Source organism: Hetaerina americana, unplaced genomic scaffold, assembly GCF_022747635.1.
Source record: "Hetaerina americana unplaced genomic scaffold, ioHetAmer1.1.p SCAF_2, whole genome shotgun sequence".
Lineage (NCBI taxonomy): Eukaryota > Metazoa > Arthropoda > Insecta > Odonata > Calopterygidae > Hetaerina > Hetaerina americana.
In genome coordinates this window covers 61,230,876-61,253,212 of record NW_027286763.1, presented here as the reverse complement: position 1 = coordinate 61,253,212, position 22,337 = coordinate 61,230,876, and the positions used below count along the sequence as shown (strand labels likewise).

The window sequence follows — 22,337 nt, the reverse complement described above, 5'->3', positions numbered from 1 at the left end:
TGATTCATAATTTCAGCACAATGAAACAGTTTTCTGAATTGTGGGACAAATTTCCAAGGACTTTATCATTATTATTACTTTAATATCCAATCAAGGTAGGACTTTGATGGCCCTAGGGCTAAGCACTTTCTCATTTCTAAACTCTACCTAATTTTAGACTAAATACCAAAATACTAAATATTACAATAAAGCATTTTTTAAATTTGCATACTTTTTACCTCCCTCTACCCTATTCAACATATTTAATCTTTTCCTCCTACCCTCACTCACCAACATTTTCACTCCTCAATCTCAGTATTCAACAATTTGTTCCCATTCTCTATGCCCTGCCATCAGTGTGGCTTGTATCCACTTTTCCTATCTTCTTTGAATTTCTACCAATAGCCTTCACCCTTCCTCTACCATGCCTATTTCATTCATTTGATTTTGTTTTTTCCATCCTTTTCCTCATCCATGCATTCCTCTTGCCTCAATGGCCAAGATTTCTGCATATGCTCTATTTAATATTTACTATCAATAATCTTTGATGTATATCTCACCCTCCCTATTTCTGGAAAACATCATTATTTTAATTTTCTTATGATTTATTCTCATTACACACCTATCCCACTTATTCTTTATGCACTCTAAAATACAGAGCACCAAAAGATTTCAATCACTTGGCTGATTGGCTAACTCAGACTTAATCATCCACAAATCAAATCAATTTCATGGGTTCTTCATCTACGCGCTTTAATTACTGTCTTCAGTCCTCCCCATGACTCTATTGTCATTTTCTCCGTGCTTACATTGAAAAGCATAGGTGATAAATGACATAACTGTCTTACTCCCCAGCCAACCACTTCCCATCCTGATACCACATTTGCTACATTCACCTAAGCAGTCTCAGATATGTATAAACTTTGGTTGAGTCACCTATTTCCCTACCCTACTCCTATCATTGATAATTCATTAATTAATTCTAATCAATATTCTCTATTGAAGTCATTCTCAAATTGATGAAAAAACAAACATCCCGTTTGTATCATATATTTTTTCTATCAGTTACCACATTATGGCAGTTGGATCACCCATACATCTCCACTTCCTGAGCCTCAACTGATCATTCTCTAAATAGTCATTTTTCCCACTTCTCCATCCTTTTAGTTATGATCATAAATGGTACATAGCAATTGGTTGGTAGTTATTAGGGTTGTTCTTGCTTCATTTATTTTTATATTTTGGAATTAATTTCTAAGTCTTTAGAGGTATAGGGAAAATACCTTGAGAGAGAGATTCCGTGATTAAATAAGGTAGGGGTTCTTTAATAAAAGGATAACAGAATTTAATTACAAAACTTGGGACCTCCTCTCTAGGACCACAGTCTGTATGCAGTTGATTTACTGCAGGGCCTAACTCTTTTCCCAGACATGGATATAAGAAGACAGACTTATCACTTCTTGGGATGTTGGAGGTATTATTATCATAGGCATTAGAGCTGATTACTGTTAAAATGATTGTAATATAGTGATGACATTTGTATAGGATTAATGACTATATTTCCCTGTGGATCATTTAATTGAAGGGGCAAGTGAAGGCATGATGGTCGTCTAAAGCTATTTATTATTCTCCAGGATTCTTTTGATTTGTTTCCAGTATATTGGATTCTATTATTATTGTAGGTATGCTTAGCTATGGCTAATACATTTTTATATTTCTTTTTTCAAGCTTCAATAAGGTTGGTTCATTTGGTTTTTGCTGCTATTTCTTTGAGACTTCAAGATAGTTGTCTGATTTCATCAGTCACCCAGTTTTCTTTTTTCAAGGATTTTCCAACATTTGTAATCCGTGCATTTTAGGTAAATCAACATTAAAATTATATAGAAATTTAGTCTAAAATTCCTTGAAATATTCTCCATAGGTATTTAATCTATATACATTCTCCCAAGTCTCATTTTGCAATATTTTAGAAAAATCAAGGTGACTTCCTAGAGAATAATTTCTCTTTAGAGTGTATGTTGGTTAATGTACCTGGTTTAATTTAAAGGTGGCAAACAATGAATTGTGATCAGGATCTATTATGATATGATCTAATCCTGATCTGATAGAAATCTTGCAGCCCATTTCTGCCTTCATAAATGCTAAAAATTAGCACAAAAACTACAGGCAATAACTTTAAAAAAATCATTTTGAGGGGATCAAAAATCTCAAAAGTTTCTAACAAGTATTAAAAAAAGCTGCACGAGGTTTAATTTGCTGTTTGATGGAGGCAAAGGATAATGTTATAGCATTTGCTTTGAACAAATGTTGGGATACAATTTTACTTTCACTAAATGAAACCACAAGAAAGAGATGATAAATGATTGTGATGTCCGCAGCTATGAATATGCCTTCTGAGTTAGTAAAATTTCCCCTTTCATAGGTAATTCATATAAAAGATCTTGATGAATGGGTGAATGATGAACAGCAGGAAATGATGGAATGTATGATAATTAACTTCTTGAATGAACTTATTCAGCACATTACTTTTTATAACTAACCTCTTCAGAGATAAAAAAAATGACCAATCACTTTTTGGCATGTATCTAGAATTAATAAATAGGTAGGGTAGTATCCCAGAGTAGCAAAAAGCATGATTACATTAAATGATGGGAGAATTGATTGCCTAATGTAGATCTTGGCCAAATTTCTTTCTATATCACTTTGATTTACTTTCTTAGTGATGATTTCATGATAACAAAGTGCACTAAACTTAATGGAAATTAATGGATTTTAAATTTCATTTTTTATTTAAGATATAATGCTTGGTATTACTATGTGAAAATTTCAAATAACCATTATAAACAGAATAAAAAATCCTCCACATTTTCACTCTATAATACATACCATGTGCCATATGAACATTTAAAGAGTTGGTTATCCCATTTTCATGAGTATTTTTACATTTTCAATTTTTTTACGGTGGAAAAATGGTAGTATATAGAGCAGGTGAGAGATGGAATTTTATTGGTAGAAATAAAAATATGCCAATTCAAACTGATAGCAACCAAGGTTTGTATGCTAAAAAGTAGTCACAGGAAGAGCATGCATACAATATGTCTGATAAATAAAAGAAATAATTGGAAATGTGTCAATAGAAAGCATCCACTATTAATGGGCCATTGAAATTCAGTGGTAGGCGAAGGGAGGAATAAAAGAGAGGAGCCAGAGTAAGGTATAGTAATTAGCAGTGATCTCTGGGAGAAAGAAATTGACATATGCGGGAGAAAGGGTTTGATAATAAATAGCACTTGGTTCAAACATCATCACAGATATAAGTACACATAGAAAATGCCAGAAGAAAATGAAGGTAGCAATTCGATTAGGTATCTCATGGTGAGACATAGATTTAGGAACAGCATCATCCTTTCAAATAGCTTCTAAGAGGAATATGTGATTTCTGATCATTATTTAGTTGTTATGGAATGCAGTGTAAAACTCATAAGAATTATAGGGGTAGAAGAGTGCCAAAATGGAATTTTGAAGCTTTAATGGTTGTAAAAAGAAATGGGTACCATGAGAAACTCAATAAACAACTAAATAAGGATTGAAGGAATGAAAACAGGGAGGGAAAGGTGGGTGAGTAATAACTGGACAGAAAAAGAGCAAAGGAAGTGAGAATCTCTATGCCATAAGATAATCAATTTGGGTGACTTTGAATACAGTAAACTGATGCCTGCACTCTGTTCACTCATGGCTTTTTGTGAGAATCTCCTCTTTATGGACAAAGTTTTAGTTTAAAGCATTATAAAGGAAGGGGCATGTGGTATTTCAGGGGTAGAGCGTTTGACTGCTGACTGAAGGACCTGGGTTCAATTCCTTGGCCAAAACTTCTCTGGCCACCCTCAGCACCACCCAAACAGTGTGATTTTTTCGGGTATCAAATCTTCCAGGGAAACCATAACCGGCACAGGGAAAGGAGCTGGCACCCCTATCCTGATGAGTGAATTTTGCATGCTGTTAGGCTTAGTACTAGGTGAAATGTACCATCACCTACCAAACTGAACTTTAGGTTGATTACTGTGTTTATGTTTTTTTATTGAAATCAATGAAGTTTTTCAAATAGGGGCAGAAAGAGAGATGGGAGAGAAGAGGGTAGAACATGACATTGGGCAAGCTGGGCCGAAATGACTTTGTGCTTTTGGAACAGGAGGGGATTAGTTATGGAGGTAGGAAGGTATATGGTCTGAATGAGCATACAGCAGCAAGTAATTTTTTATTGGAGACTTAAAATCATTATTCCTTGCTGTGCCAGTATAGCATGAGTTTGATGATTAAACATGACTATTGCATTATTTTAGAATAAATAATACCCAATGATTCTTTTCCCTGGCCAATCATACGCACTCTACTTTGCACCTAGTTGATCCAAATAAAGCTAATCAGAAGAGCTTTAGAATGCAATAAAAATATATCCTTTCATATGTATATTTTGAAGTTTCTTCAAAGGAAAGCTTTTGCCCAAAAAATAATTGCCTTGACTTCTTAAGTGCCTCCATATTAGATTAGAATAGAATTATAGGGATTTGCCCGTCTCTCAATACTGTGAAGACCAACTGTTGCTGCTGGTTGGTACATTTTGATATTCATATACTAGCACATTATTCTGATAATTTAACGGCACCAGTATGTTGCATAAATAGTTTTCTAAATTGACTAACTACCTGTTTAATAAAACCAAAATATTTGATTCACACTTGTTAATGGGCAATAAAAACAACAGGTGTATACCCTCGAGAATAATCTCCAAAGCTGCACGACTTTCTGAGATGACGCCCCTTGCTTGCATCTCTGATATTTTCGTGCATGCGCTAAGGCGTTACCACTATTGCGACCTACTTTCTCACTATTTGAGCGTACAGGGCAAAAAGGTTTTTAAAAAATCTTATTGGAAGCTTGGGTTGTGTTGCCATTGCAATTTCTTTCGGCAATACTTTCTCGCCGTTTTATTAACATTGGCAACATGAGTTGGGACCTCAGAATCTATTACGATGCTGTCACAATCTTACATGACGTCGGGGATACTCACAAAATCAGTTTCTTTGCTTCGTGCATTCCTTCCGCCAGAAAGAAAACAGAAATGGTGGTGCTCACAGACCCATTATGAAAATGCTTACAGGATCGGGTTTACTGGAGATGAGGCACGGGTGTAGATTTTCATATGAGATAGTCTAATGAAATAAGTAGACCATTCTCAATAATGTGTGATACTTAAAATTCCCGGTCTCTTTGGAAACGCTTCGTTCGTGAAATTTGGCCTGTTGTTTACCCTGCCACGTAGTTCCGATAGATGGCATTGCAATAAGCAGTCTTAAATGGCGTAGAGCATTGGAGTTTGTTTCTCGTAGACGACGCCGTGCAATTGGAAGTAACGAAAGGCATACTACTGTGCATTTGTTCGAGCGGAAGGGCATTGCATTCCTATTTTCCTTTCCAGTTATAGCAGTGGAATTTCTATTGTGAGCTGGAGTGTGGAAATGAAAATTAGAATCACAAATAATGGGAGACGAAGATCAAGTATCACAGCAGCAAACCCGAGTTCTTCTCGTAAATGGGCAAACGGTTATTCTTCAGGGAAATCCTGGAGATAATGCCATTAATGAGATCAATGCAGACATTCTTCAGCAAGCTTTGCAAGAAGCTTCGGCGATTACTGAAACTCCTGTTCCTGAGGACACCTCCGTAGCATACCCAACCAACGATGCACCTCAAGCTGAGCAACCTTCCACTGACAACTTGCTTGCCATCTTCTCCGGAGATCAAGGTGAAACGCATACGATACGTTTGACGATGGAACAAGCTGAGGCTTTGGGTTTGCACCTTGCTGTCGATGGTGAAGAGCATGACGAACTGGGGACGAATGATGAAGTTAAACCAGCTATTTCTGACACTAGCATAACTAACCAACAGTTAACCTTTGAAACTCCACCTCAAACTGTAACCGACGGACTACTTCTAAACAATAATGTTAATTCTGGGAAAATAGCTACCACAATTCCTCCGCCTGCTGTTACTACTCTACAGAATTGTGAGAGTGTTATGCCCGAATCTGTGGTCCCTAGTACAAATCAAAGCACAATGATTACTGGCGGTGTTAATCCTTCTATATCGTTGATTCCGCATTTTGTGGATGGAACTATGGCTTATACAGTGAAGATAGGAGAAAATGGTGGTAATTTGTGCCAAACAAATACTAACTTGAATTTTCAAGAAGCCGTTAATGAAGACAATTCAGAAAGTATCACTAATCAGTTGAACTCAGCGTCAAATATTGCTCCAAAATGTGTCACATCCCTTGCCACTACTGTGATTGGGTCAATTCCCGACATTATTAGTAGCTCAACAACTCAACCCATCCCTCTTTTAGAACAAAATGACCCTTCATTGGAACAAAACAGAGTCTCTTACATAGTGTTACCGGCGCGAGGTGCTAGCGAAATGATTACCACAACAGCAAAGTTAAATGAAATTAGTACTAGCTTAGCCTTCAGTGATAACAGTGAAAATCAGAGAAAAGCTCCGAATCAAGTACGGATAATACCAAAAACTGCTATGATGTCATCTTTAAGTATCCCTAGTGAAGGTAACCGGTTGACCGTGTCGGGCAATACACAGCTGACTACAGTTACTACAGCTGCTCCAATATCAACTGCTGTCGTTAACGCTTCTCTTGGAACAACGTCACTCGATCCTATTGTATCTAGTACTCCTACAGGAAGTGGTATGATACGGGTTGTTGCCAAAAAGGACTTTCCAAACAATACTCAAGGTAGTGTTGTTAGTGCAGCGAAAATAACACCAAGCAAAATTAAATCTTTGCCTGAGGCAAATGGAAGCAGCACAAAAATAACCCCTGCAGAAGGAACTACTGGTGCAGGATCTCCCTCCTCTGTGAAACTTCCTCTTCCAAATTTTAACAGTGAAAAACCTTTGGGTTCAAGTGACAATCCTATTCAATTAGTTCAACAAGGACAGACTTTTCATAGCATGCAACCCCTTAGCCGTGAGCAGTTGAAACAAATAGCGACCGTGTTGCAGCAAAGGCATTTTGATACTACCAAAAACTCGAAGAATGTTTTATATGATGCCGAGACAAATACTCGTATTATATACCGTGTTGTGTATCCTGAAGATTGTGACCTACGTGATCCTCGCTCTCCAAGTGATTCCTCGTCTGTTCAAGCCTCCTCATCATCCACCCTTGTTTCGGTAAGAGGCAGGAGTAGACGAGGACGGCCGCCAAAGTCAGCCATGAAACCTGGACCTGTAAAAAGAGTTGAACCAGAAGATTTAGTTCCTGACATGGATGCCAATAAAGTATGAATGCATTATCAATTATTTTTTAGTTCTATACAGCATGTGGTCATCGGATGGGAGTTTTCTTTTTAAAATAATAATTATGATTTTTGGTCTACTGAAAATTATATTTTAACATTTTGATTAAGTTACCTGCCATCAGTTAGTATTTGTGTATCCACACGATGAGAATGGACAAACAAGGCAGTATCCATACTGGTGTAGTAAAGTAGAAATTATTTTTCAGGGAATTATAATATTTTTCTGACCAATAGGAAATAGAAACTATATATGTAAACAGAAATTGATATGTGAGGAAATAACACTTTCTGTACAATCGGCTTGGATCTTCTTTACAACTGCTACCTTTCAGAACAAGGAGTGAATCCCATGTGTTCAAAGGATAGGCAAAGTTCTTTATAGGTAGAAGGAATACAGCATTTGTGTTGTGATCTTATGTGTTAGGAAAAAGTTCTCTAGTTTTATGCTCTGTTTTGAAGCACAATGAAAATATTGAATGTATCATGTTAGCTCTATTCCTAATTAGGTCTGCATCATTTGTTTCGAATGATGACTGCCCACTAGGTAGATTGCATTACTCTTATAAATACTGCACTTACTCATGTATGCTCCTATTAGTACTCACAGTTGTCCATGCAGAATTTTCCCCGAATAATTTATTTTAATTATAATATCTTTAAATGATATAAAATATCTTGATATTGAATTTGAAATACTGTTTGTTGAATGAACTTCATTCAGTTATTCAGCCATCAATAGTATAATTTTATTTTTCACATTATCATTCAAATTACTATTAGTAGTTGAGTGGGTTTAGAACCACTGGTGTAATCTGGAAATAATGAAAGGCTGGACCATTACAACCTGCTTGGAGTCAAAAGTAATTACATGTATATTATCCTCTTAACCTCCTTATGGCATATTTCGTTTTATTTGTACTTACTTTTTCTAGCAATAACACCTTAAGCACATGCCATTGTTTAGCTGACCTATTAATCAACAAACCCTCACAAACTTGTCATTCATGCTCCAGGAGTATTATTGCATTCAGTATTCAGGTATAACACTAAAGTAGCATGCATTTATGCATCTTGACTGATTTTATTTAAAATGGCCGAAATATTTTTATTATGTGACATTAAACGCAAAAAAAATCATTATGGTTATTATGGTTCAAGTGCAGTATTGTACATATTGTCTGTTAAACATAACAGTCTCAGGATTAACTGTGAGGAATTCCTTCATTATGAGGGTAAAAAAGAAACTTTACATTTCCACAGAAAGATTTAATATTTCACGACCATGGTTTTGATACTGTGCATCATCGAAACCATGGTCATGAAATATTAAATCTTTATTGTGGAAGTGTAAAGTTTCTTTTTTGCCCTCATGTTGTCTGTGTTTTTTATTAGTCTGAATTTAACTTGCTAACAGATTCTTTGTCAAAAGTCTTCCCATTTTGCATTCAAATATGCTTGTAAACATTTTGTGATCCATTTTAGGTCACACTTTTTCCCCTCATGTGCATAGCATGAATAGACCCATCCCTGGGGAAGAAACCTCACATATGGCACTACCATAAACCCTTTTTCAATTCTGCATATTCATTTCCTTCCTTCATTCCATCCAACTTCCCTGTCCTATTCTTACCCTTTCCTTGCTTGCCTAATCTTCTCCCATCTATCACATTCTTCAACATCCAATTGACAATGAGAATGCTTGGTATTAATCTTCCTGCCTCATTTGAATTTCTCCTAATAATCCTCTCTTCCCTTACCATACCTAGCTTGTCCTTGTTTGCTTCCCATACTTTCTATGTCACCTTTTCTGTCCTTCACACCCACCTTTCCGAAAGCTAAAACAAATGTTACCAAATGTACCATCTTGCTTCAACAACCACATTTCAATACTGTACAACACCCTACTCCATATCAAAGTATAAGGAGCTTTCTTAACATCCATGCTATAAGTCCCTTTTGTCATTTCCTTCCTTGTAGAAGCTTCTTTACCCAACCCAGTTCTTCTTATATCCCCACTATTTTGACCTCCTTGGTCAAAACAATGCCAAGATAAGTGAACTGCTCCACCTGCTCTAGTTATTGCCCTCCTATTTTAGCATTTAACTTAGCCTTCCTCTTTCTTAAAAACCTCATAATCTTTGTTTTGTTTACTCAATTCGCATCTAATGCCAATTGCGCTGACTTTCCGATTTGCTCAGCAATGCTTTTAACCCTTTGCTGAATGGCCAGACTAATCTTAATCATTTGCAGACCTACTTGATATTATGAATTCCTCAATGACTTTCTTTCTCTTATTTTATTCCTTATTTCCAGTTCTTTTCTTGCCTATTTTACCATTTGCTCCACAAATACGATGAGAAGAACAAGTGATAATGAACACCTCTGTCTTATCCTGCTTCGTAAGAATACCCAACTCAGTTCTCCATCCTCCACTCGCTCTTGAATAGTTTGAAGCATGTGCAAGTTGTGAATAAGTCACTTATCCCTGTAATCTAATCCTACTATCTGTAATATATTCATAAATTCTAACAAATTCACTCTTTTGAACTTCTTAAAATCTACGAAACCAACAAATACATCCTGATTGCATTCTATGTTCCTCTTAACCTCATCACCACTATCACATCGTGTGTACCTCTCCCCTTTCTGGATGCAAACTTATCATCCCCTAAGTAATCTTTTACCCTCCTCTCCATCTTTGTATTAATGATCTTAAGTGCCATTTTAGCAGCATGGGAAATCAAACTTATTGTTATAGTCTTTCCATGTGGCTTTCTTTCTATTTTTGGGTTGTGAACTGAATCTGAAGAATTCTGCTGCCCGAATACCTCACTTATAAATTATGTGAATCAGCACATATATTTGATAGTGTGCCTTCATTTTCCTTTCCTACCTCCTGACAGTGCTTTCTTCTTTCTGTAGAGCACACCAATTCCACCACTTCCGTTTTAAATATACCACATCCTATTGCTGGGTCATGCACTATGATTATTTCACTGTACTAATTTACTGGCTCTTTAATTATTCAACTCTTTGTACTTCCTTCTACCCAACTCTTTGTTTACATTATTCTCCTTCCCTCTTATATCTACAAAATAATCTCATCCTTGCCTTTTCGTTTGCACTGCTACTATAGTTTTGTTTGCAGATTTCAATATCCCTTATTCCATATATTCCCATTTTTCTTTTGTTTTTCCCATCTCCTTATCCTCACTCATAATTTTCTCTACAGCTTGCTGGTACTCCTCTGTAATCCAGGGTAATGCTTATACCGTCCATTTCCTCAATTGTCTTTCCAGCTATATCATTTTGAATCTAATGCTACACTTCATTCATGCTTAATCATGGTATTCATCGGTTCCCTGGAAACTGCTAATTTATTGCATTCTATTTCATTTATATTTTCTAATTTCAATGTCCTCAAACTTTTTACTGTGGTCCATGGCAGTCCAGGGATAGAGCATTAAACTACTGACCGGAGGACCTGGGTTTGATTCCCAGGCAAGTCTCTCCAGGCACCCTTAGCTCCACCCAAGCTATGTGATTTTTCGAGTACCAGATCTTCCTGGGAAATCATAACTGGCACAGGGAAAGGAACTGTCCCCCCTACCCTGATGTGTGAATTTCACATGCCGTCAGGCTTAGTATTGAGTGAACTCTACCATCATCTACCCAACTGACCTTCAGGTTGATTACTGCGTTTATGGTTTTTAATCATGTTTATTAGCATGCCAAGTCCCTTTTCTAATTGGCTAGTTCTTACTCTGCATCTTCTCTGTTGCTGCTTTCAATTTTGCTTTGAAAGGATTCCATGACATTATGACACACTGTCTAATGGACCAAATACCATAGATGCTCACACTCAGATGTCTAAAATTTTTGTGGGATAATTTATTTAGGTGGTTTCCTAACACCTTCCTCAATAGTGTGTTTAACGTGACATCATCCATTGAATGTCCACCTCACTATGGTCAGATCCATCCATCTCTGGTCAGATGCCTTTACCGCCTCACTGATGAGCAAATGCTGTGCAAAGTGCTGTTTGTGTGAATCCTACCCTTCATCTATCTGGAATGGGTGACCATGACAAGAGCAATTATCATTGCTCCCTCAAGGACAGCTCTTGGGGTCATGAAAACACACAAGCCCATCCACCACTAAGGTTTTAGTCTACAGGGAGGGTTTATAAGCATACACTTACATACATTTGTTTCCAGGTTGAATGGCCAATTATTAACTTTCCTTTGATGGTTGATATCCTATCTAAATTGGCCAAAATAAATTTTTTTACTCCCCAGAATTTTGATGCTTTATTAAATTATTTAATCTTGAACAAGCTCTAAATAAATTCCTTTTGAGCTCAAATTATCCAAACATCAGGTCTGGGTAATTGTTCTGGTGCTTAGTTTAGTACTTGGAGACATTAGCTGGTAGAAAGGTAACTAGCTTATTCTCAGGTTCCTAATATGAACTCTGATGAGATTCTTGGTTGATGACTGGTACCTTTGAAATGAGTTAGTTAAATACCAACTTGTGGCTAACAATACCAATTGCCTGAATTATTCCATTGGATCATTTAATATTAATGGAATAGGATACAGTTAAAGTTGAAAATTGAAATAGGTATGGGAATGTCAACTATGCCAACAAAACTAAATGTAAAACCATATTTCCTCATGTAGCTGTCAGGAAATTTTATGCCTTTTTTGCACTGTGATATTCTGCCTTCGACTACATAGAAAATGATTATCTGTAAGAAATATTGAGGTATTTAGAAAATCCTTCGGTAAACAAAGTTTCATCCTTAAAAAATGTATATTTTACCATGAAGAATTGTTTTTCGAATTGAAAATGATAAAACACCTAGAACTGGGAAGTGGTCTACATAACACTGGTCTGATTGTAGGCCACTTTGATATCATTTTTGACCGACCTTGATTCTAGGTGCTAGATACCCAAGACATGATTATGCTTATGCAGTAAAATTGTCTGATTTAGTTTTAAAGTTCTCTCAAATGAGTTTCAGTCCATATTTTAATGCAAGATGTATTTGAAAGATTATATGTATTGTGGATAAGCTCAATTAAGTGGTTAATACCTGGAATTTTTAAAAAAATATTTAGATCATAATTTAGTTGTAGTATCAAATTAAGCTCCATTTTCAAAAGAACGGTCATTTGCCACCGGTCACCATTCATTCAACGGTCACCTTTTTATCCTTTAAAGAACAGAAAGCTCACTCTCCTATACATATATCACTTTTGAAGAAATGTTTTATGCAGCGTGTTCCTTATCATGATGCTGCATGTTATTGTAACTAACCAAAAGCTGGTTACAAGTTGGTTGGTTGAGTGATAGGTAAGGGTAAAGGTTATTTGTTATCAAGCCAATCAATGTGTGAAATCTATGCAGTCAAGAAAAGACCGGAAGTTTCTTTACCTCAGCTGCTCTAGATATCTCAGTAAGACTTTGCAGAAAATCAAACAAATGGGTGTAGCCAGGAGTGTTCTTAGGGTATCTCCAGGTTGAACTGTGGAACTCTCTAGTTACTAGTTTAATGTCTTACCTACAAGGCTAATATGTTTCTTTATTGAAACATAGTCAACAATAAGGTTCAAGATAAACATATCTTAAAAGACAAAGAAATGATATTGCAAAAAATAGAATAATATGAAAACTCAAATTTCTACTTTCTATCAGAATTTGCTATCCTACATATATTTACCCTTCTCAGTTGATAAAATGGATTTTTATGCAGTAATGTTTCTGCTGCCAAAGAAATTTCCTGTGTATTGGTTTTATTCCTGGAGGAGGGTCAGCCTGAAATATGCTGTTTTCCCAACTGGCTTCACATGGATATCAGTTAAAATAGCATATTGATTGTAGTTGGGTCTCCTTATTAGTTCCAGCTTACTTTTCTGTACTCATTTGGAATGAGCTAATCCCAGCTATTACTTTTTTCCTTAGAGTAGGGTTTATTCTAATCTTTCCTCTTTTTTTGTCCAAAAAATTATGATTTTTCTTCCGAGTTTCTTCTTCAGAACTGGAATTGGTTGCATATAATTATAATGTATTTTACCAATTCTGTTCAATGCTGAAGACTTATTTTTTTATCATATTATTTTCCTGAATAGACTGGTATTGGTAACTTAAAATCATCTCAGTGGTGTTGCCTGATATAAGACAATTCCAAAACTTAGCTTAAAAAATCTAATAACAATGTCATGAGCCATTTCAGCTTTAGTTTTAGTTTGATTTGTATCATTCAGAGGGAGAGAGGATGAGTGCAGAACTCCCTCACAACTAATATCGCGAGAGATTTGAATCATTAGTGACTACCAGAAGTGTTGAACATCCTTCATTAAACTTAATAGCAGGAAAAACTTGTTCCCAATATCCCTAATGTCAGCAGACTCTCTGCTCCACTTTGGTTATAATCCTTATCTCTGTAATTTGCTGATCTTTGGTGAAAAGTGCACAAACTTAAGTTTACCAAAAACAGTATTGCTAAAACCAAGCTCATCCGACTAAGTAAACTTAAAGCATTAAAAAGGTCGCTGCATCCCCAGCAAAGTTTCAACTGAAAATCTTGGTTAAAACAAACATATGTGTGGAACATGTGGCATTTAATTAATTATGATTCAAATAACACCTGAAGAGGAATTATAACATACTATGATATTCAATAACTGTGAAGTCTTCAGCGTAGGTCTACAGAATGGCTTTTTAAATCTCTGGTCAGTGCAGTGACATGCTTTGTCACATTTCTACTTAAGCAATGTTCTCCTCCTTGTGTGAAAGGCCATGAGGTGTGTAATATGTTGGCAGCCATTTTTTCTCAAAGTTTATAAATGGAAAAGATGGGAGACATCCTGATCACGAGAAAATATTCGTACTGAGAATGAGCATGCGTAATGGCTACAAAAAGGATTAGAAATGGGAAATTCTGAATGGTAATCTGTCACAAGCCCCCCAGAACAAAAATCTAGCAGATAAGCATAAAAAAATACTTGTAGCACATGAAAATTGGATAAATTCAAATGAGAAGCACATTAGACAAAGAAAAGAGTAACTTGAAAATAACTGTTAAGAGGGCTTATAGTATTTTTAAATTTGGTGTATGGATATTGAAAAAATGTTCCACTGCTTTTGAGCAAGTTGTCATAAAAGTTACCAATGAATGAGAATCGATAATCCGATTAGTCCATAGGAATGGATTAGCAAAATTGTGAAACAGTCACAGCAAACAATATGGGCTGTAGTGGTTTAGTGAGATGGGGAATTCCTAGTAATCTGGATCAGCAACCATTGTACGTTATGTATACTACTTTAATTAAATCTTTCAATTTAATAGAATGCTTAGTTATAGATAAAGATAGAAAGAAAAATTCTGTGGAAACATTTTTATGTAAAGAGATATGTACACATCCTAATTTTTTTAATTATGGAGTACACCAACTTTATGGAGGTTATAAATGCCGTGAAAGCATTAATGTAGGAGGTAATGGAGCTTAATGTTAAGCTTGCAAAGATGAAAAAGCAGGCAAGACTGTTAAGTATTGTTGATCGAAATAGTTGTTGATAAGTGTGAAAAGTAAGAAAATTTTGTGAACTCGAGTATGGTATTGCATCATATTAATTTTATTGGAAATATGATTAATTTGATTAATAAATTATTGTTGGAAAATATACTTCGATCCTATGTATTTTTGATTTAGGGTAACAGAGAGTCACTGGCTTTGATTTTGGGGCTGACCTTAAGATCAATTTTGTTGATGAGCCCTAAGCTCTTGAGTATGGAAACTTGAGTTTTGCGATTATTGAGATGATAAGAGTTCCTTTCTGCCCCAAAGGGTGGGAGAAGAAAGATGTGAGGGTAAGGATAAGGCCAATTAAAAATCCCTAAATGTGCATATGAAATTTCATGTACTAACTAATAATGCAGTTGTGTAGGCTGACTCATTTTCATAAATCCACATGGGACAGGATTGTAAAAAACTAACTCTGTTCCTAGGCATTACAATTATTGAGGTAGGAAAAATTGTAAGGAGTGCATTTACTAATTTATCAGTCCATCCACATTTTTTATATTTGCCAAATCAACAAAATGTTTGAATGATCAAGTTAATTTGCTGCTTGTAGCAATATTTGAGATGGTTAGTTAAAAAATAGCATGGTGGTGAAAGAGGTGCCTTTATGTATACATCTTTCACAGGTTACCCACAATTTTAGAACAAATCATTAATATATTTGTCATTATTACTGCGGAAAATACTGGCAAAATTAACAATGGAGTTAAGGTACCCACGACATTAGCATTTAGTGTTAAGCAGGAAAAGAAAGAAACATAAATTGATAATTTTTAAATGAAAAATAATTATTAATTCCTAGTATATCGTTTATGCTTCATTAGTCTCCTGGAAATTGGAAATATTTTATCATGGATTAGATTTCATGGGATTATTAATAATAGTAAAGTCATGATATGTTCAAAATGAAGAAGACCAAGCTAAACCTTTCCCAAGCAGCCCCGTCCCGTACTCAGTTCTCTCTAATTCAGTATTTTTAACCTCCCAAACAAAAACAGGAATTTTCCATCGCACTAAACTTCTCAAGATACCTTCTACACTTTTGTATTAATTTCTATGAGGCTAGAAGAAATATACTTATTGAACAACTGAATGTCAAGTGATACTCTCCGAGTTTTGGTTGAGGTGTGAACCCAAAGTTGAATTTCTTCCAAATTTGTTGGTAAATACTCATCAAGATGGTTTAATAGGCCTAGTCCAGATCTGAAATTCGATAAACAAGAATAATTTTCATCCCCTGTTATCAGGTCCTTCAACTTTAATAATAAAATTTAATTGCTGAGAAATGTGATGGAAATTAGAACAACTAAATTAGCCTTTTCAGAACTTTTTTCTCATCACATTAGTTGGCATATTATATGTACTACTTTGAACATTTTATTATAAATCTCCCAAGAATTATTAATTGTTGATAAACTAAATTTTCAAAAATATAAGGTATAATTCAGAGAAGTGAATGTTTGTTGCCATCAAGCAAGAAATTCAGTGCCAATATTATATGAAAATTGAATAAATATCAATTACTTTTATGAAGGACTAGTAGACATGAGTAAAAATTCTCTTATTCTCTTTTTATGTTCAATGGTGTGTTTATATGGATATACATTCTCTGATTAAAAATTCTAAAGTAACCCAGGTTTAGGTCTCAAGTAGTGGATAAATTTTTATTGTAGAGTTTTATAATGTGTTCATTCCATTAATAAAGAATATGTGCTTCCATTTTTTTCAAGGGTGATAAAGATGAAAGGAAGAAGCAGTTACCAAGGACTCGCTCTGGCCGTCTCTCACGCCCACCCCGCCATATGGTCAAGGACTACAAACGCCTTCACCATTTAGACTTTGCCGAACCCGACCTTGATGACTCTGATGGTGGTTACTCTGATTACCAAATCAGTGAAGCAGAAATGGAAGATGAAGTGAGAAGCACAAATGAAGACTTGGAACGCAATGAGGCACTCTTGACTGGTAAACAACATAAAAAATATGAAAGCAATATTAAGTATTTTAAACAATGCTTCTTAATCTCAAGTGGTATATTGGAGCTGAAATCATTTTTATTTAGCATAAAAAATGGTAATGGTAGTATGTAGTAGTATTGATAGTAGTCTTGCTTTTAAATTTTTACCATCTAACTTTGTAAACTTGAATCTGACATTTTTATCTATTGGCTATAAATGTTAAATTTTATATAAAATTTAAAAGAATGGTAAATGTGCATATATTTTGTCTTTTTTTTAGTTTTGGTGTAGTCAAATAAATTCATTCCTTAATTGAACTCAAGACTCCAGTAGTTCAATATGTACACCTCAATCCCCCATTAAAAAGGATTCAATACTTTTCATGCATGCTAAATTTCACATGCAAATGTTAAGTTTTAGCTTTGAGTGTTTCATCACCACAACCTCTTGCTTTGCAATATTTGACCCTTCCATTTCCAAGGTTGAAGTGATAAGAAAAAATAGAAAAGGGAGTGAGTGCTCCAAGAAGTATTGATTATGGGATTATGAGTTCAATGATTAGCAGCAATAAACTACGAGGGTCATCCGGAAAGTAGTACCCGTTCGTGAAATAAAGACACAAAAGTAAATATTAACAAACATAAAAAATTTTATTTGAAAGAGGATACTTTAAACTACTTCTCAACATAATCTCCAAGCAAATTAAGGCATTTGTCATAACGTGTGACAAGTTTCTGTATTCCTGCTGCATAGTCCTTCGCCGCCAGCTCATTGAGATACGCGAGGGACCCATCTTGCACAAATTTTTGCATAATGCAGATGGTGTTTAACAATTTCATGAACAATTGTTCGAGAAACATTGGGAAAATGCCCACAGATGTCATCAATTGTGACGCGCCGATCGTTCCTCACGAATTCGTCAACTGAGCTCACCAGTTGGTCTGTAATGACAGACAGTCTCCCCGAACGCTCATCGTCGTGTGTGTTCCCCCTCCCCATGTTGAAGTTGCGACACCACCGCCGAACAGACGACTCGTCCATTACATTGTCTCCATACACCTCCTTTAATTGGCGATGAATATCACATGGGCGAACGTTTCTTGCATTGAGGAATTTAATCACTGCCCTCACTTCACAACTGGCGGCGTTCTCAATTTTTTTAAACATTGTAAACAATCACAGAAACAACACAGGCAATGCTAGCGTCACGCAACTTGGCTCAGAGAAGGCAGACAAGCCACTGAAGCTATCTGACATCGTCCAGCGGCTACTCGCGTCGTCAGCACTTCATGCGGCACGAACGGGTACTACTTTCCGGATGACCCTCGTATCAATAGAATAACATTTTGAAACGGTGGGAGTGATATTTCTTTACAAGTTAGTGATAAAACTATAGTTAAATTGTTTAACTGAACTTTTTAATGTAACATGTATTTATTCTATTTTATAGTATAACTTACCTGTTGGGAAGGGTAGTGGACATTTGATCAAAAACTTTGCCTTATATAATTATTTGCAACTTTCTCTAAATAAATGGCTAATTTTTAGGAGTGAGGGAGCCAAAACTTCTATCTAAGAAATAGATGTTAAAGAACAAAGGGACACCTTTTTGACATATTTCACTTGTCTGGTGTAACTTCTTATCTTTATACCGGAAAATCTTACAAAATAACATTTTAGGTAACTATCTTGCGATCACTGTTCATAAAATTGCAAATGAAATATTCCACAAAAGAGATCTATATCATGGTCATCCTTAACATTGTTGATATATCAATTAAAGTGGTAGTCTTTTGCTTCTCTATAATTTACCTTGATCATGAAATTTACCTTGATCACAATCAATATCAGAATTGGGTAAGGTTTTTATACTCGGGAAGCTCTTTATGAAAAAATGAAACACTTTAATAAAAACTAGAAGTGAAGCAGATACTGAAATGCAAAAAAATAGTTGGTATTTGTATCCTCTTGGAGCAAGAGGTTAAAAAACAACAATTTATTTTACTTTAAATGAGTTGCTGGTTTTTGATAGTGAACCCTGACCTTTTTCCCACGTGTGTTTTTGAGGTGGTGGGCATTGGCCCCAATTTATAAAGATGTGAGATTTTCCTTCTCCTCACAAAGTAACATAAAGTCTATCATGGTGTCAAGCTGCTGAAGATAGGTTTATAATGGTCCATTGGATGGAAATTGGAAATAATTCTAATGGCCATTTTTTATGGAAGAAATGTGTCTTTAGCTGCTAAGGCTTCCCATAGCTTATTGCCGTGTATCATATGCTATTGGAAAAAGGCAAAATAATTGACCACATGTAGACCTTGAGGGTTAGTGGTTTTAGTTTGTGGAGTATGTAAGTTGCTTTGGATTGTTTGATATATTTAATAGATGTATGTGATTCCCATTTAAGTTTGCTATCAAGTTCAAAACCAAGCAGCTTTATACTGTCTGGTCTGTTTAATGATTCGCTGGGAGATAATTTTAAGACTTTATCTTCTCATGCTTTGAGAAAAGTTCATTGACTGAAATCCGCTTGAGAGCCCCTGACATAATTGTTATAGGACTTCGGAGATGATATTTTAGTCATTTAGATAGTGAATGAAATTTATGTCATCAACACGTCAGCACCAATTTTATTCAATAAACATTGATTGTAAACACATGAGAGGCAACACTGACAACTCCACATTGTCATTAAATAGTGTAGTTTGATCTTAAATGAGATGTCTATTGTGCGTAATACTTTTTTTATTATGAGAAAAACAAATTTGCACTTTTCCGCAGATTTATTTGTAACGTATACGGGTTTCAGTTCATCGAACCATCTTCAGTTACAAGATGGTTCAATGAACTGAAATGCATTGTATGCTACAAATAAATCTGTGCGAAAGTGCAAATTTGTTTTTCACATAATAACAAACTTCCTCTACATCTTGCCTGAATCTGTTGACTTCGTTTATTGTTTACCTAGTCCTGTTTAACTCCTTGAAAGGCTGTGCAAAGTTATCTGATGGTGGGGATGACACCTCTGAGTATGCCTAGGACTCTGGGTTACTATTCCTACTAGTATATCTTCTATCAGGTTTATTTGCTGGCTCATTTTGTTACAAAGATTTTTCATTAAATATAAAACAGATGCTTCATCCTGGAATCTTATGTGAATAAGCTTCTGTTATAACTGCCCTCAGTAGCAGTCTTCAAGCACCAAGTAGTGCATTGTGCTATTGATCATTCATGAATGTTTCTAAATGAGAAGTTACATATTTTTTATGCAAAAAAAATATGATGACCAACTTTTTTCTAGTTATGTGTTTGCACATGTAAATACGATAAATACTTTGAACCATAATCACCAAGTAACTTAAAGGGTTGAAAAAATTTAGATTGATTGAAAGCAGATTGAAGGATAAAATGCAAGTAGATAATAAATAAAGGGAAATATTTGCATGTAAATATTAGGTCAATTTCTGTCTAAGTACTCACAAAACTAATTCATCTTTTATTACTCTTCCCTCATTGGGAAAACAAAACCAATGTGCAAGTACAACATAGTGTGACAGTCACTTAAGTCCCATTATGTATTTCACGAAGAAACACTTATTATTCTTATTTAAAAAGTATTGAGGAGGCATTGACAGTTGGCTATGACCAAATGAAGACAACCACCATTTCATACTACAAAATGATGTTCTTGGGCTGTGATTTTTTCATTAAAGTTTGCTCTTTATATTAGTGGCCAATTTTTATTTTTGATTTCATATTTTTCTCTGCCATTTTCACTCCTGTAACCTGTGGACTAATGCTTCAAGTGCTTTACCCCACTTAGGCCTATATAATTCTACTGCTAATGGTTCATTTCACTGTCTACTTGTATAACTACCAATTATTGTGTTTGTATGTGCAAATTTAGTCACCCTTATAATTGTACTCAGAAGAGTTTTGTACGAGGTCTGTTAAAAAAGTATCACGAATTTTCGTGGGTTACGTATATTTGATTTTCAATTTTTTTGTGGCGTTATGTTGGTACGTTTGTTTCTCACTTATGCCAAAAAGTTTGGCCATTTTAAATGTTCAGTTAATTGTTGACAGCTGTTTTGCTTGGACTTGTTTTGGCTTGTCTTCAATTTTTGCTTGTTCTGAAAAATGGTTCAAAGAATCTGTATCAAATTTTGTGTGAAAAACGAAATTAAGTGTGCGTACGCATTCTGAACGTTGACTGAGGCATACAGAGAAGCTACCTTGGACCAAAGCAACATTTATCAGAGGTAGAAAATGTTCTCAGAGGGCCCAGAAGATGTGAACGTCGAAAGCGTGCCGGATGCCCGAGCACGTCAACAACAGATGAAAACATTGATGAAGTGAAGAAAATAGTATTGGGCAATCGTCAAATCGCCGTTAGAGAAGTTTCTGAGGGCCTAAACATATCGATTGGCTCGTGCCAAAGACATGTTTAGGTCCTCAGCGTGCCAAGTTCGGTCGAATGTGAAAGTTTTGCTTACAGTTTTCTTTGATTGCTGGGGCGTGGTGCATCATGAGTTCTTGCCAGGGGGTAGGATGGTAAATAAGGAATATTACGTGCAAGTTATGCACAATTTGTGTGAAGCAATCTGCCACAAATACCTGGATTTGTGGATCAACAAAAATTGGCTATTGCACCAGGACAATGCCCCTGCTCACACATTGTTACTTGTGCGCAAATTTTGCCCAAAAACAACACACTAATGATGCTGCAGCCACCATATTCCCCAGATCTGGCCCCCAGTGACTTTTTCTTGTTCCCGAAACTGAAGAGGCCCATGAAAGGACAATGCTACGTTACAATTGACGAGATAAAGACTGAATCAAGGAGGAGCTGAACAAGATCACCAAAAATGATTTTTGAAGTACTTTGAGTATTGGAAAAAACGTTGGCACAATTCTTTAATATCTAATGGGGATTACTTTGAAGGAGACAAAATAGATATTCATGGATAGATTTTTCAAAAAACAAAATTCACGATACTTTTTGAACAGACCTGATATGCATTAAGTAGTGGTAATTGTGATATTGTGTCAATAAATTTCATATGGATTGACTTAATTGCTCCTTGTTCACTTTTTTGATATAGCCCTTAGTTTTAGTGACTATGACATAGTCAACCATTTCTACAGTTGATCTACAGTGTCATAAGTGTTGTTAACTTTATTTTGTAGGTTTGAGTACTTCAAAAAGAAAAATATCTTCACATTTTCGATGCCCAACTTGCCAAAAAGTTTATCTTGGGCACAGGAGAATGGCAAGGCATTTTGAAATGTATCCAGGCCATGGCAATATAGAGGATCTTCCAAAACCACGACCTCAGCCTGCTGATCCAAGTAAAGGTAAAAATATTCACTCTCAAAGTGAAAATAAAGATAGTTTCAATGCTTTATAATCAATTTATTTTTATCAAATGCTG

At 35.5% G+C, this 22,337-nt stretch overlaps 1 protein-coding gene across 1 annotated transcript in view; it reads left to right on the top strand.

Annotated features, from left to right (window-relative positions):
- Positions 1–5,396: 5,396 nt before the first annotated feature.
- The window catches only part of LOC139687940 (uncharacterized), a 35,151-nt gene continuing 18,210 nt past the window's right edge, over positions 5,397–22,337 (top strand). The window contains exons 1-3 of the mRNA XM_071585305.1: positions 5,397–7,335; positions 16,675–16,909; positions 22,093–22,260. Of these exons, the coding sequence (XP_071441406.1) occupies positions 5,518–7,335; positions 16,675–16,909; positions 22,093–22,260 (2,221 nt within the window). The 5' untranslated portion in view covers positions 5,397–5,517. The remainder of the gene's footprint in view (positions 7,336–16,674; positions 16,910–22,092; positions 22,261–22,337) is intronic.